The sequence below is a fragment of the Anarrhichthys ocellatus genome, unplaced genomic scaffold, assembly GCF_004355925.1.
Source record: "Anarrhichthys ocellatus isolate YVR2014 unplaced genomic scaffold, GSC_Weel_1.0 scaffold20, whole genome shotgun sequence".
NCBI lineage: Eukaryota > Metazoa > Chordata > Actinopteri > Perciformes > Anarhichadidae > Anarrhichthys > Anarrhichthys ocellatus.
In genome coordinates this window covers 1,697,284-1,711,851 of record NW_022280050.1, presented here as the reverse complement: position 1 = coordinate 1,711,851, position 14,568 = coordinate 1,697,284, and the positions used below count along the sequence as shown (strand labels likewise).

Sequence of the window (14,568 nt, the reverse complement as noted above, 5' to 3'; positions counted from 1 at the left end):
GTATGTACACAGGTGGCAGAAAAAAGAGGTGTAAATATATATAAAATGCACCAATGACCAACAAAACAACTAAAATAAAATGTTCATTTACAGATCAAGTGTTCTGTAAGTTGTAAAAAAAAAATACAAATAATATAAAGAACACTGGATGGATATGCATGGACTGGATGATTATGTACAGTATGTACAGGTAAAGATATATATTGTATATACAGCATGGTATGCACATATGGAAAACATTAAGCTATTGACAGTGTATGATTCATTTAATTGTTTGTGTCTACAGGCCTACATGCCAAAAATAATATAATAGCTAAACGACCACCATGAGAAAATCGTACTCTGTGGTCTAAAATATTTTTAAATTTTAAATATCTGAAGTAACTAAATCAACACTCACACCAGCAACAACATGCACTCAAACACCACCATGCCTTGTCATACATAGTTTTTATCTACCCACTTGAAACACTAAAAGTGACACTCTCCGTGAAAAGAACTTCCATGCCTTTGGTCGAGTGCACTAAGTGCATCCAGGTATCCAGTGACCTTTGCGGGAATGGCCGAGCACAGCAAGTGATGGTGGTTTGAATACAGTAGGGGGTCCTCAAAGCTCTTCTCAGGCTGTTGGCCACAGGAGCTCCTGATGCAGGAAACAGCCTTCCTGCAGCTCACTTTCCAATCAAAACAATGTAAACATTAGTGGAGCAGGTCATTGCCCAAAAGGAACCTGTGGTATTTATTCCCCTTCCATCCTTAGCAATAGGCCTTTGAAACAATCTCTGCACTTACTGGTATTAATACTGTCACTCGTAAGTTTAATACATCTTAACAACAAAACTTAAATGAGGCCCTGCAGATTCTGGACAATGGTCTCAAATTACAGCTAGAAACTTAGATGCACACTGGTAATGAATCACCAGTGGAAAGCAGTTCCTTCCCATTCCAATAGCTTTGCCCTTTAACCCACAAAACAAACAAGAAACTCTTCACTTCTTCAATGTACACACATTCGTTTCTTTTAGATGGCAGAAAGGTTGCAACAAATTTGCACAGGAAGTTGATGTTGAGGTTTTGCAAGAGATGGCTACAGTATCATGAGAATATTATCATGGTAAAAAAAGTCTGAAATAGACTGGTTAGTCTGGAGAAGGCAATAAATGTTGTGGACAGTGAATATGTTCTCATTACGCAGAGCAAAAGCTTTAATTATGAATGTACACCTTCTTGCAACCGAGGGTTTATTCCCAAAGGGGCCCTGAGTACTGTTTGTGCACTCAAGTGGGTACTTTTGACACTTTGGATGAAAGTGTTATCTTTTGTTATGGTGATAATGGTTAAGTATTTAGAAAGTGGTATGCAATACATCCACAGAAGCAAAATAATCAGTAAAATTCATAAAAACAAATTATTTTAAAATGTGATGAACTCAAAGGAAATTACTTCATATTGTTGTGTATTTGTGAACCATGTCCTCCCTGTGGTCTTTACAGAGCCTCTGTTTTGAGCAAATTATATCAGTGTTTCAAATCATGGTTAAGATAAGATGAAATAAACCTTTTATATCTCAAGAGGAAATTGCTAAGAAGGGTTTAGAGTTTAATCTATATATTTTCCAAACACTTTTGTTTCATTGGAGTTTGCAACAGTTATTTTGTAGAAATTCTTAATATCTGTAGATTTCAACCATTAGTATTCGGGATATCTCACATGTAATTTAGGTCCATACCCCCACTTATTATCAGTTCACAATGTAACTGCATATAGAGTATATGTTCATGAGGCCTCTAACAACCCCTTCCTGATGACGGGCATTCATCTGAACACTTGAAGTGTTAATCACAGATCTGTCCCTGCTGACGGAGGCAGCGCAGCTCTTATGCTAATTCTGAAACATCTGAGATCATTTCCAACTGAAAAAGGCACCTTTTGTTTTATCCTGTTGCACTGTGAGAGACCAGAGCCCCTGAATGCCCATTAACCTTGTGGCCTGATGGTGGCACTTCACACCTTTTTTACATGTAAAGCAATGGAGTTTTTGAATGGATGCCAGCATTACATTGCTCTGCGGCCATTTTCCGGCTCCGTTCTCCTTGACATCTATTGTTGCCAGCTTCCTTCGGTCTCCAACTTGACCATCACCCTGTCACCAGTCCACCCAAGATGGAAATCTCCAGCATGTAGTGAAGATAGAAGAGCCCACAAAAAGATTGATGTCAGCGTCTGTGTTTGAAACATGTCAACTTTATGTCTTATCTTTTCATATGTAATTCCAGCAGATTTATTGCCAATGATATATTGCATGAGTGCTAAACAAAGACTATAGCTGCCTATTTGCATCTTCAGAATATATAACCTGTCTCCTATTGTGTTTTGTTTTGGGAGCAGGGAAATTGCTAAATTGACCCACTGACCCACTCTGTGAAGTGAATGAGGGTAATACTTGTTTACAAGCCAATCATAATAGAGTCTGTATATCTTGCAAACTGAAAAGAAAGAAAACTGGACATAAAAGGAGAACTTAACGTGCCATTTTCCTTGTTAAGGAGCCACATGGTTGCTAATTATAACCAAAGACTTTAGTTTTGTGTCATGGCTTAAGATGTAAAAGTGCACAGATGTTCTTGAAATTACAGGGCCTGTCTGCTCAGTCCTTCCTCCTTCTGCTTTCTAGCCAGATCAGGTGGAGACATTTGGGTTGACCCCCCCCTCCCCTCCTTCCTCCTCCCCCACATCCCCTCCTTCCAACACACACACACCTCATCCCCCACCCCCTGAGGGAAGGAGAAGTTGGTTTTAGGTCAAAATGCACACCACACATTATGAAAAGCACTACAAAATTTTTATTTATTCACATAAAAAACGGTAAAAAAAAACAAACAAGCAGCATGCATGCAGTTCCGTTCTTTTACAAAACGTCCAGTGGGAATGACAGCAATAAATAATAGCTTTCAGATAATCACACAGCTTAAGTGCGAACACACACATTCTACAAACTATGTACAGGTTTCTAAGAGCAGCTACCATCCATGAAAACAGAGTAGGGCATTTTCTGAGCTTTGATACAGCAGAACAGATTGTAAAGATGAAAACAGAGAAAATGGATCTTGATTGTAGAGCTGAGTGAATGGAATTGAGGCACAGCCTGCGGACACAAGCTGCTTTGAGGAACATCAAACTTGCACAAATTACAATAAGAACACAATTGCAGTAAACAAGGCGAACAAATCAAAAAGTACAAAAACTCTTATTTTCTTTTTTTGTACATCTGTACAAAATGTAGTAAGTTCTTTGAAATTGAAGGTTAGTTGTTTTTTTTCACTCCTGAGAGTATCAAGGCAGTTTGACTGTTTGTTAACTTGATAAAACACTTGAGGACTCGGACTCAGTTGACACAGATGAAATTGGCCCTCGCTTTTTTGTCATGAGAGTTACTTTCTGACTTGATCTGCTGGCTGTCAGTGCACTCTTGGCGGATTTCTTGAACTTAACTCCCAGGAAAGCGTAGAGGATGGGGTTTAGGCAGCAGTGAAAATAGGCCAGCGCCTCTGTGATAGAAATGCACTTCTCCACCGCTTGTTGCATTACACAAGAGGAAGAGATCACGTTCAGCATCATCAGGTTGTCAAAAAAGATGCCAACACAGTAGGGCAGCCAGCAGGAGAAAAAACAAAGGATGAGGATGATCGTGGTCTTCAGCGCCTTCCTCTTCAGAGCCTGGCCCTTGGTGCCTCGCGACAGCCTGTTGATGATGATGCAGTAGCAGATGAGGATGACCAGACCGGGCAGTATGAAGCCCACTAGGATGTGCTGGAAGCGGAAAACAACTGTCCATATGAGACTGGTTTCTTGCGGGTAGATGCGCTGGCAGATGATCCTGGAGTCTGCCATCTCCATGCTTTCGTCTGAAAAGAGGAAGTTTGAAGACCCTTTGTTTTGCACCCTGGCAAACACCAGGTCAGGTACAGTCAGCACAGCTGCAGGCAGCCACACACCCACATAGATCACTTTGCTTGCAAGCAGCTTCCTTGTGGCTTGGCTGTTGGTGGCCCGCACAACTGCCAAGTATCTGTCTAGACTGATGAAGGCGAGAATCAAAACGCTGCTGTACAGGTTCACTGTGTAGATCATGTGCACAGACACACAGAGGAATTGCCCAAAGTACCAGGTTTTGACTGCATCCACGGCCCAGAAGGGCAGCGTGAGGACGAACAGGAGGTCCGCCACGGAGAGATGGAGCCGGTACTTGTCCGTCATTGTTTTGACCTTTTTCTGATAGCCCATGACAACAACGACTAATCCATTGCCAATGATTCCCAGAATAAATATAATTCCGTAAACCGTTGGTAGGAAGATCTTGTTGAAGTTGTTGCTGAGAGCTCTGCCACATGGCTCCTGGTCTATGTCAAAGTCTCCAGACTCCTCTGAGATGTTGTCAGAACTGTTGTAAAAGAACTCAAATGACATGTCAATCTCGTGACTCTGAAAGAAAAAAAGAATTGAAAAGTTAGAAATTGTTTTTTACTTTACTTCACACAATTGCTCTTTAAAAGAATGCATTCTGCTAACTTTAGAGTTGGCTAAAACATTTTTCAAAGCAAACACGGGTGGAAAATGATTTTCTTTTTAAATAGATCAACAGCAATTACGATTAACAGCTTCAAGAACACTCCTAACTGCCACATGTTAGAAAAAAACAATAAACGAACTCACTTCCATGTTTACCACTCGTTGACAACGTAACTTCAGGACTAGTGTGTGCGTGCAGGAGGGTGATGAGTTGCTTGTCCGTAAGCACACAACTCCTATAGGCCTATATATATAGGTCTACCGCCCTACGCCTGGCCCCTCCCCTCCCCCAGGAGGAGGAGCAGCACGATGCCGTCGGCTCCAAAAACGGGTCGACTATAAAAGCGAACGACTGCGCGTTGTGAGGGCGTCACTTTGTGAAACGTTTTGTCAAGAAAAACAACTTGCAAGTTATTTTGTCACCTTTTTTAAAAAAAAACAGCAACAACAACAACCTTAAAACAAGTCTCTGGACACCACATGTTAAAGGACTGTTGTTTGAGAGTGTGTCATTATTATTTGGCCACTGTGACATTTATTTAATGACATGAGACTTAGATTAATCTTCAATAGATTGCTGCAGATGTCTGCTCTCCATTCTGTATCAGACTCACTGTATGCAGAGTGGCTCAATGCAATAGGAAGTAAAGACCTCTGCAAGCAATGACTATGCTGATCCTCTGATGTATTTTGGGGAAGAATATAGCCTGATACACATTATGACATTTACAACAACATCATTATGGGAGTATTATAGGGAGGGGAGTCAGAAACACCATATTAGGATCACAGATACACTATCACGCAACATTGGAGTATAACAAGAAATATAATTCATATTAATGTGATAACATAATAAATAAACTATTGTCAAGTGCACTGAAAACCCATAAAATAGAATGTTGCAATGTTACCACAGCAGATACAAAATGCTCTTAAGTTCAATAAGATCACTAGTAATTGGTATACGTTTCAGGTGTCTGTCCAGAGCTTGGAAAATTAGAGCAATTTTGGGATTACACATGCTTTTCTGGTACATCATCAGCTCAGCAGCAGCCTCATAAATCGCACCTCCCGCCTCATTTTGCATGAGGCAAGGACTGACATTTAGATTGGTCATTCAGGGACTTCTTCCAGCCTCGTATTTCTCTCTACAAATCACTTTATAACTGTGTCTGATGACAGTTTTCATCAGCGGAGGTTTGAATCCGTCCTCACCTTTATACACACCCTGTCTCTTCTCAAGTGTTGTTATGTCTGCGCTGCCAAGTGCTAAATGACCCCCAGTGGATTCGAAAATAACCACACACCCTGTAATGTGGGATCTCTATCAAACGGCTATCGAGCCTCAGAGTGTAGAACATCCATTTTACTCACTGCTTTACCCAACCCGCTCTGATTTCAGTTAAGGTATGATAACAGGGCCGGGCCACACCAAACCGCCCAACCTCCTCTCAGACGGTTGTCTGAAACCGAATCTCCTCCATGTGGCATGCAAATACTATTTCTATGTCTTTGATATATGACAGCAATGAGTCAATCTGCATCATTGATTCCATTGATGTCTCCTCCTCGTGTGAAAGAGGGATTTTTAGAGCCGCGTGACAACGTAACATTTTGAAAACATCAGGACATCAGCACATTTCCATAAAACAAAAAACAGCATTTTTTTCTTCTCTAAATTGCATTTATATTCATCTACAGTGTTGCATTAGCAGATTATGCTTGTTTCCTCTATTTATCAGATTTATCATGTTGTGCATATCAGTACTGTAAAGATTTCTCAAATGGCTTTTCCTACATCAGTGGTTAGCTAAGGCATGATTAAGATGAAGCTACTGTAAACCACTGTGTTAAAGGTAGGCTGCAGCACATTTCAAAACTGCGTTGCCTAAAATCCCCCAAAACTCACCACAATTTACTGTTGGGTTTCAAAACATCAGCTGTGAGCTGTGATTACAATTTATACAATAGGGGGCTTATACAAATTAGGAAGTTTGGAAAAAGATTACAGTCATGCAGCTGAATCATAAAAAACCCTTCTGTTATTAAAAGATGGGATGAAAACCACAGACATTTGTGTTGTGACTGTACTGAGTATCGCTGGAAATTACTGACTAATATTATGTACGCCGAAAATATCATCTCTAATGCAGATTATCAAATGACAATGATAACATGTTTGACACTACTTAATGAAAGATTCGCTGTTCCTCCTTATCGCGTATGACTAAATTCCCCCAGTGTGAAGGAAACAATGTATTTTTCTTTTTTAGACGTTAGCATCTGCAGAAAAGGAAACACTCGCACAGTTTGATTTACAAGCAATCTATTGAAAATGCAGTGTTGAAACACCACACGGATGTGAGCACCTAGTAGAAGAAATGCAGAAAAAAAACAAAACATTTCGGAGCTCAGTGATTATGACTTTAATACAGCAACGAAACATTGGTGAATGGATAATCTAATAATCGGCAATACAGCATTCACAGACAGTTGGTTGTAGACTAATCCTGTGTCGTCTTTAGATCCTCCTGCAGTTGGAGTCCCGAGGAGAGGAAGAGGGGGAATCTGCAGCTCAGAGAAAGGCCACTGTATTGGTATGATGCTCTTATCAACGTCATTCAGACGCAGACAGTTTTCTCTGTTATCTGCCTGCAAGCAGAACTCCATGGATTCCATCTGTGTGCTGAATGACAGAATTTCATTTTAAACATTCCCTTTCACTACAAAGGGGGATTCCACTGACTCACTAGAAACACTTCTTCTGAAGCGTTCATACGTTTTTTAATAACTACAAATGTTACTCAAATTCCCAGAGACAGTTGCATGGTATTCGATCACTTTGCCGCCCTTACACGAAACACACACTTGAAAGTGAAATGTCTCACATATTTAAAACTCAACTTATTTGCAAATAACTCAATACGGCCAACAATGAAGCATTCACAAGGCCAAACGGGTGCATGAGTTTAAACTAGGTGAATGTTTAGAGATTTCAATATACAGCCCAGATTCATCAAAATACTGACGTTTTGATGGGCGACACAAACGTTTTGAATGTTTTATCTTTTTTCTGGCATTATGGTTTAGCTGATTGCAACGTTCATACATTTAAAAAAAGGGCAAAAGGATCACAATTTCCAGTGCAGCATTTGTGCCCTGCCTTGTAGCTTTTCAGGTATATAATCAGTGCACTGCTTTTGCTTTCATCGTCTGCGGAGTCTGTGTGTACATGGGGCTTATCATTTTGTAAAATTTCAACAAAAGAGATTTCATTCCTCCTAATAAATAAGACCTTTTTCTTTCTGGCTTCAGCAGGATATCAGCAGCCTCCACCGTCAGCGTGAAGATTCAGATTGCTATCGGCCCGGAATACAAAAGATCTGTGAGCTACTTAGAATACAAATCACAAGAAGTGTGAACGGCAGCGAAGGGGGCTCTTCGGTGAAGAATGGCTATTGAAATGAGCCAGAAGAATGCCAGAGAGATAAAGAGAAGAATGAGCAGCGCTGTTCAGTCAACACACCAAGCCCTCCGGTTCCAACTCATCCCGGCCCCCACTGCAAGTCGGCATAATGATACCTCTATTCATATATCACTTTCACTTCTTCTTTTTTTCAATCACCACATACAAAAAAAACCACATCCATCCTTTATTGTTGAAGCTGACTTTGTGTGATTCTCGTAAATGCACAGGCTTTTTGGGTAACTACCTTTAATCTCTTGTCTGAGTGCTAGAAAGTGGTTTGCGTATTTTAACGACACACGGAAGAACGTGTCCGTTGCCGATGTATTGTAGACAGATGTTTTCACAGGAGTGTAACAAAAAAGTTATTTTTTTTGTTGTTGCGGTATTTTCAGTGCTCCTGTGGAGAAGTGTTTGTTCCATCTCATATTGCAACCCCACACTATAATCACCACCGAATATATACTCTAAGTATTAGATCTACTTTGTGGCATATATTGTGAAAAGCTATGACCTCTGTAATGTTAGTAGGTGGGGGTGGGGGGGGGGGGGGGCTGAAGTGTGGATTTTGTTGTTTTGAAATGATTTAAGATGATCTGAATGTCCCTGCATTTTTGTGCATAGTGTCATGTTCATTATTCACACTGGAATGCATAACTTCTTTATCTGTCTCTCAGTCAAGGCTCTATAGGGGTGCTTTTGTTTTTCCATCTCTCCATGGTTGGTTTGTGAAGTCTGTTCAGCGAAGAAAAGGTTAGTGGGGGAGTCGGTGGTCCTCAGCCAAGGTGAGAGATTCATCCTTCATTCTCTCCGACCCTTTGTTTGGGTTTTGTTTTCTGTCAAGACGAGATGCATCAGACGAAAAACACACGACACCAGAAAAACGATACACGAATTTATGACATTACTTTGATCGGGAATGCAAATATTGTGGAGCCGAGAACATAATCTCACCAAGAGGCTTCATTTGAGTGAAATGTAGAAGCCGTCAGTGCCAGTGGAAACTATATTTCTTTCCACGATGTTGGCACAGACAAATAATAATGATTATATTTCTACACAGAGAGAAATATTTGCAAAAGCATCCGGCTTGCTTGGCTTAAACGTTTGTGTTTGAAGAAGGAGCTCCAATTTGAACAATAGACCCACTTTAAAGACAAAGCTTGCTCCTTATCTTTGGAAGGCACCCTCTTAAACTTCCTTCTTTGCTGTGCTGCTGCGTGTGCTGTTGGCCTCGATCAAGGTCACAACACCCCAGTGAATACAATATGACATGCAAATGGTGTGCAGAAACAGCCTGGGTGCTCAACTGAAATTACATTAATATCATCTGAAGCAGTGATTTCTTTCTCCTCCGTGACACATTTATTAGAATTGTATTTAACAAGTTGGATGGATGCATGAGTTACATCCTTGGAGAGAATTTTGACTTGTAATGTGTCACATAACCTGCCGCGGTACACTGACAAAGTCTTTACAACGGTTCTGTGCGCTAAGGAATGACACCTGAGTCGTCAATTACAGAAAGACTTCTAACCTTTGTGGATATGAATCGGGGCATTAGATATCTGTTTCGGAGACTCCATAGTCAGTTTAAAAGTCAGGCATCATTCTGACAAACTTTAGTGCTGAAGTTATTTAGGGGTGACAGCAGGATACCAATATGTGATTTACTTTCATTTTTTTTCTTGCTGGAACACCAGCGAGCTTCCTCCTCAGCCCCTAGTCTGCTACGTTGGTGGGCACTTTTTCTTACTCCAGAACATTTTCACGCTGATTACCCTGAATCCTGCTGCTGCTTGTCCTGACATGGAGTCCCTGCAGAATTAGACAACGGGGCATGAACCAATAAAAACTGAAATGGGTGACACTGCCCTCGAGCAGTTGGTGGAGAAATATATATCCACATGTGGCACAGATCCAAAGCAAGCCACAAGGCCGGTTGAGAAATGCAGCTTGATGTTACATAGGAAGGGTGTTTTCTATGAGTCCATGATGAATGCAACCGGGGTTCCCTTTCCCTTTTCACCAACGTCTCCATTGTGGTTTTGCTTTGCAACAGTATTAAAACACTGGCAAACGGCCTCTGGTGCCCCATGGAGGGTTATCTGTCATGTCTACACACAATAGAAATACAATGCAAACTGCCCTGCTCAGATGATTTGAATGCAGTCATTTGCATGACAGTTTACATGTTCAATTAAGGATCTGTTCTTTTCAAGTTTTCCCAAAGGAGCAAGGTTAAATAACTGTCATCGCCTCAGCAGATCAGAGTCCCGCAATTTCAATCACGATCTGAATGATTTTCTCCAGTTGCTATTTTCTCCAGACACCGGGGGGGGTGAATCCCTCTGCTGTATTTGTATAAGACAGAAGATCACAGAGAGCGTTCTTTCAGGCTCTCTGCAGGTGGAGGTCCTCCATCTGGCCTGTGTGGACAGTGGAGGAGACTCAAACGCGAACAGAGGCTCAGCTCAGCTCTGATCAACTCAGATAACGGGGACAATAGACCAGATGACAGCAGATAAGCTTTCCAGAGTCGAGTGACCAATAAACCTGCTGCCAAGTCAGATGGCCTCATTACTCCGTCAGGAGGCTCCAAGGAGAATCGTTAAAGATTACATGTCAGTAGAGTTTGTCTCGATGGCCAGCACAAAAGCTTTATTTTTTACACTTTTATGGATCATCGCACATATTACTTGAGACAAGTCACATGCACGATTGGTTGTATTTCAATCTGAAAAGGATCCATTTAGTTCTGATATGTGTTTGAATGATGTCCTTTTGTTTCATCTGGATTTATTCAGCAAAAGTGTCAACTTTTCTTGCCAGGATATCAGAGACTGCTTCAAAGCAGAAAAGGGCAATTCTCTCACTCATCATTGTTTGCTGAGGAACGCCATAGTAAACACTTTACATTACCTCTCAGTGTCAGATTATTCAGGTGAGCTTAACATTTTTAACCTTTTCACAGAGGCTCTGTGCGCAAAAAAAACATTGCCTTGGGCACTCTGCTTTTAGTGCTGATTTATAGCACCACTCAGCACAAGATGACAGGCTTCATTCATTATTTAAACGCTGTGATGGAAAGCTGACGAGCTGGATTTGTGTATATGAGCATCCTTGTCGATTGGAAGCAGCTTCCTGTGACGAGTGACATACGGCTCTGGTCTGGAGTGAGGCGGGCGAGTGTCCAGCACCAGACCAGAACAAAGCACCAGTGGAGGAGCATCTATCAGCCCTGGCCAGAGGGACGCTTTACCGCCCCTGTGGTGCCTCCTTGTCTGAAAGATGACACCGTCTACACTGACTGCCTGAAGCTAACAGAAAACAAATAGTCGTTTTATTTTCCTCTTAAGTCTTCAGGAAAGTAGCAGTGGGTAGTAAAAACCATCACTGTCTTAAACACAATCATTTTTTGTCTTTCTGCTCAGTCGATGAGTCACACGAGTTAATCACGGTCTGCTCATCAAACTGGAGCCTATTGTGAAGCAATTCATATTATGTGCCAACTTTCTATTTCACCTGGAGTGAATGCAGGTATACACTCATTGTTTTGCTGAGTGTCTTATCCTTTTCAGCTAATACTGGCGATGTGGAAACAAAAGAGAACTCTTAGTCTGAAATGTGTATTATTTCAAAAAAGAAGAACACCATAATGCCGATGAAAGGAGCAGCGGGTTGTTTCTCCTCTTGTTTGCGTCGAGGCAGACAGGGAGTGCCCCCTGTGAATTAAAAAAATACCAGGATTTATAGTGAAACAAACCAACCCTCTCTGCTCCAAGTGTTTCCTCCACAAGCCAACTCTTCGGTTGAATCCTAAAGGCGCTCGCTTGGGACCTACGGCCCTTTGTACTCGGCTGTCTTTGGGTTTATTTTCTCTGCACAATTGAATTCTTTTCTTTTCTAAAGACTACAAGGACCATAGATCCCTCCGCTGATACAGAGCGTTGCCTTTCTTACCCCCCACTGCCCCAAATCTGTGAGGATTATTGTGTTTTTGTGTAAACAGAGATGTGGAGTAAATAATACATTTGGATTTGCAGTGCCTACACCAGCATCCGTTTATTCTGACTCTTTTGATTATTTAGCTGGTCCATGCTTTAGAGCTGTTTATGACAGGAAATGGGACGGGTGGTGGTCACTCTGTCAGCATACCAACAGCACTGTATTCCCACAGGAAGGCGATTGATCAGGATAAGACAGGTGCTGGAGTCTTACTTCGACATTGCTGTTTGTTCACATTACTCCTCTGAAAACTATATTTTTTGTCTCCCCAAAGCCTGCCGGTTGGGTCAAAACACACTCTTCTCATAAACAACGAGGCAGGAAATATCCAATTTTGAATTATTAGCAGCAAGCACGCATGACTTATCAACACAAGCTGGAAGAACAGGATGTGATAAAGTGTTACCTTTGTGGGGACAGACAGAGGTTTTTTCAGGCCTCAGGTGGGAGCGAGCTCCTATGAACTCATATTGTTTGCGCTGATTATTATCTGTCAAGCAGCGAGACACTTGGATATTTGCTTTGAGCTGTGGTGGCCAGAGAGGATGACCCTGAGGCAGGTGGCAGAATGTGTCGTTATCAGGAGAGTCAACAAAGCTTCTTGGTTATCGTCAATAACATCTGTATGACAGCGAGAGCAGTGTTTGTGTTTCAGTTAGCTCCATGCTCTGGTGTGATTCACTGTTTACTTTCCTCTTGTACCGAGATAAACCTTTGTGTATTTTGAAGTGTTTATTGCACACTAACTAGTAACTTCCTCCACGTGCTGGTCCCTGAAATCTTTACTTTATTTCATTTTGTCTCCATCTTTGTTGCGATGTGCGGCGCTTCGCTGCAGTGTTTCTGTCCCAGAGATCACTACAGTCACAGCGGCCCCAGTGCACGCTATTATGAAGGCCCCCATGGTTACCTTGTGCCCATTTCGACTGTGATTTAGTTTTAGTTTCTGCTCTTTGCACCTGCACAAATTGCAGGTGCAAATCACACAATTTCCTGTGTATAACAGGGGCTTTCCTGAGGTAATTGAAACAGTAAATGTAAAAGCTTTTGTGAACTGGCTCCAGTTTGAATCATTGTTGTGGCAACTGAGAGTAACAATAAACTGATTCATTTGTAGAAAGAAAATGCAAAGTACTTAACTCAGCAACTGGACCCATGAGAAAGTTGACTCAGATTTGGTCTAGTTCCATGACGTTAGGAAACCAGTGGTTGAAAGTAGCTCTGTACGTTAATTCAACTACTGTAGAGGTCCCATTTTCAGATACCGGTATATTTTACGGCTACTTTACTGTATACATCTAATTCACGTAACTGTACATTGTGATGTTACCAACCTCATTTGTCTCTGGTGCTTTATGTTAAAATAGGAGAAACTGTGGAAGGTTTGTTTTTAACTGCTGTTTAGCAGACACATTTGTATTTTACAATGAAACTGTGATTCATCACTGTGTGTAGGTGGAGAAGACTTCAGGCAAGTAACCCAGCTGACACGAGGACTTTATTTTGGGTAAACAAGAGAATCTCAGGTGTGGGGATCTGTTCTCTCATGTGAACCAACTGTAAAAAAAAAGATTTTATACTTCGAAATTAAACTTTTGCTTAATGAGGCTTTAAATGAAATGCTGTGCAGGAATTGCAAAGCACTTTTTGAAACATATATATCGCATGTGTCTATCTGTGTGTCCGAGAAGCGACGGCTCAGAGACGGTTTGGTGGAAAAGCTGGCAGCTGGGACTCGTTTCTTGTTTCCACTCTGTGAATCAACAATTCATTTCCAGACGATTTGTACAAAAGGTGATTGTTAGCAGCAGGTCCAGCCTGTCCACTTACAGTTTCCTGAGTGAACCCTCCAGACAGCCATTGCTCAATCATGGTTCACCTCTCTGGCAGAGGGCACGGACGGCAGCTTTCACACTCACTTCAAATCAAATCAACGTCTGATCCATCATGGGCCTCTTGCCTTCAGGGCAGCTTTGGATCTGTAAGAACTACTCTCTGTGGTATCCACTAGCTGCTTACATCTTGGACTGATGCGTGTGTTTGTGTGCGTACGTGTGTGTGTGTGTGTGTATGTGTGTGTGTGCACACAGAGTAATAGAATTAAAAAGAACCCTTGTTGCCCTTGGGAGCTTCCCATCTGGTTTTCTATGTTATCTGACAAAATTAGGAGACTTTGATGCATGTATGTATGTATATATATATATGGAAGATGTATCCTGAGTGTCTTAGGGAAACTAAATGTAACTTCTCAGCTGAACATTGGAGATGATGACGTTTTTGCAATACCCCCATGTCCTGTGACTTTGGGTATTCTGCTGCTGTTTGTTGCTTCTATTGTTGGAAAAACTGTATACATGGCACTTCAGTCACACACAACTCTGCGTAAACAAAAAAGCTAGTTCCTGTTTCCTTTCATCACCAAATGGAGAAGGTCATGTGACATTGGGGACATTTTTTTCATGAATGTCTTTTTCCAATGAAATTTCAATTCACACAAGCAGAAACCAGTTTTTACAGATGAT

General features: G+C 41.4%; 1 protein-coding gene across 1 annotated transcript; it reads right to left on the bottom strand.

Annotated features, from left to right (window-relative positions):
• Window positions 1–2,825: 2,825 nt before the first annotated feature.
• LOC116389659 (C-X-C chemokine receptor type 4) lies at window positions 2,826–4,780 on the bottom strand. Its single transcript, XM_031858534.1, has 2 exons — window positions 4,714–4,780; window positions 2,826–4,482 (listed from the first exon to the last, which is right to left on the bottom strand). Exons 1-2 carry the CDS (start codon window positions 4,717–4,719, stop codon window positions 3,355–3,357), a joined length of 1,134 nt encoding a protein of 377 aa, XP_031714394.1. The 5' UTR covers window positions 4,720–4,780; the 3' UTR covers window positions 2,826–3,354.
• Window positions 4,781–14,568: the final 9,788 nt, after the last annotated feature.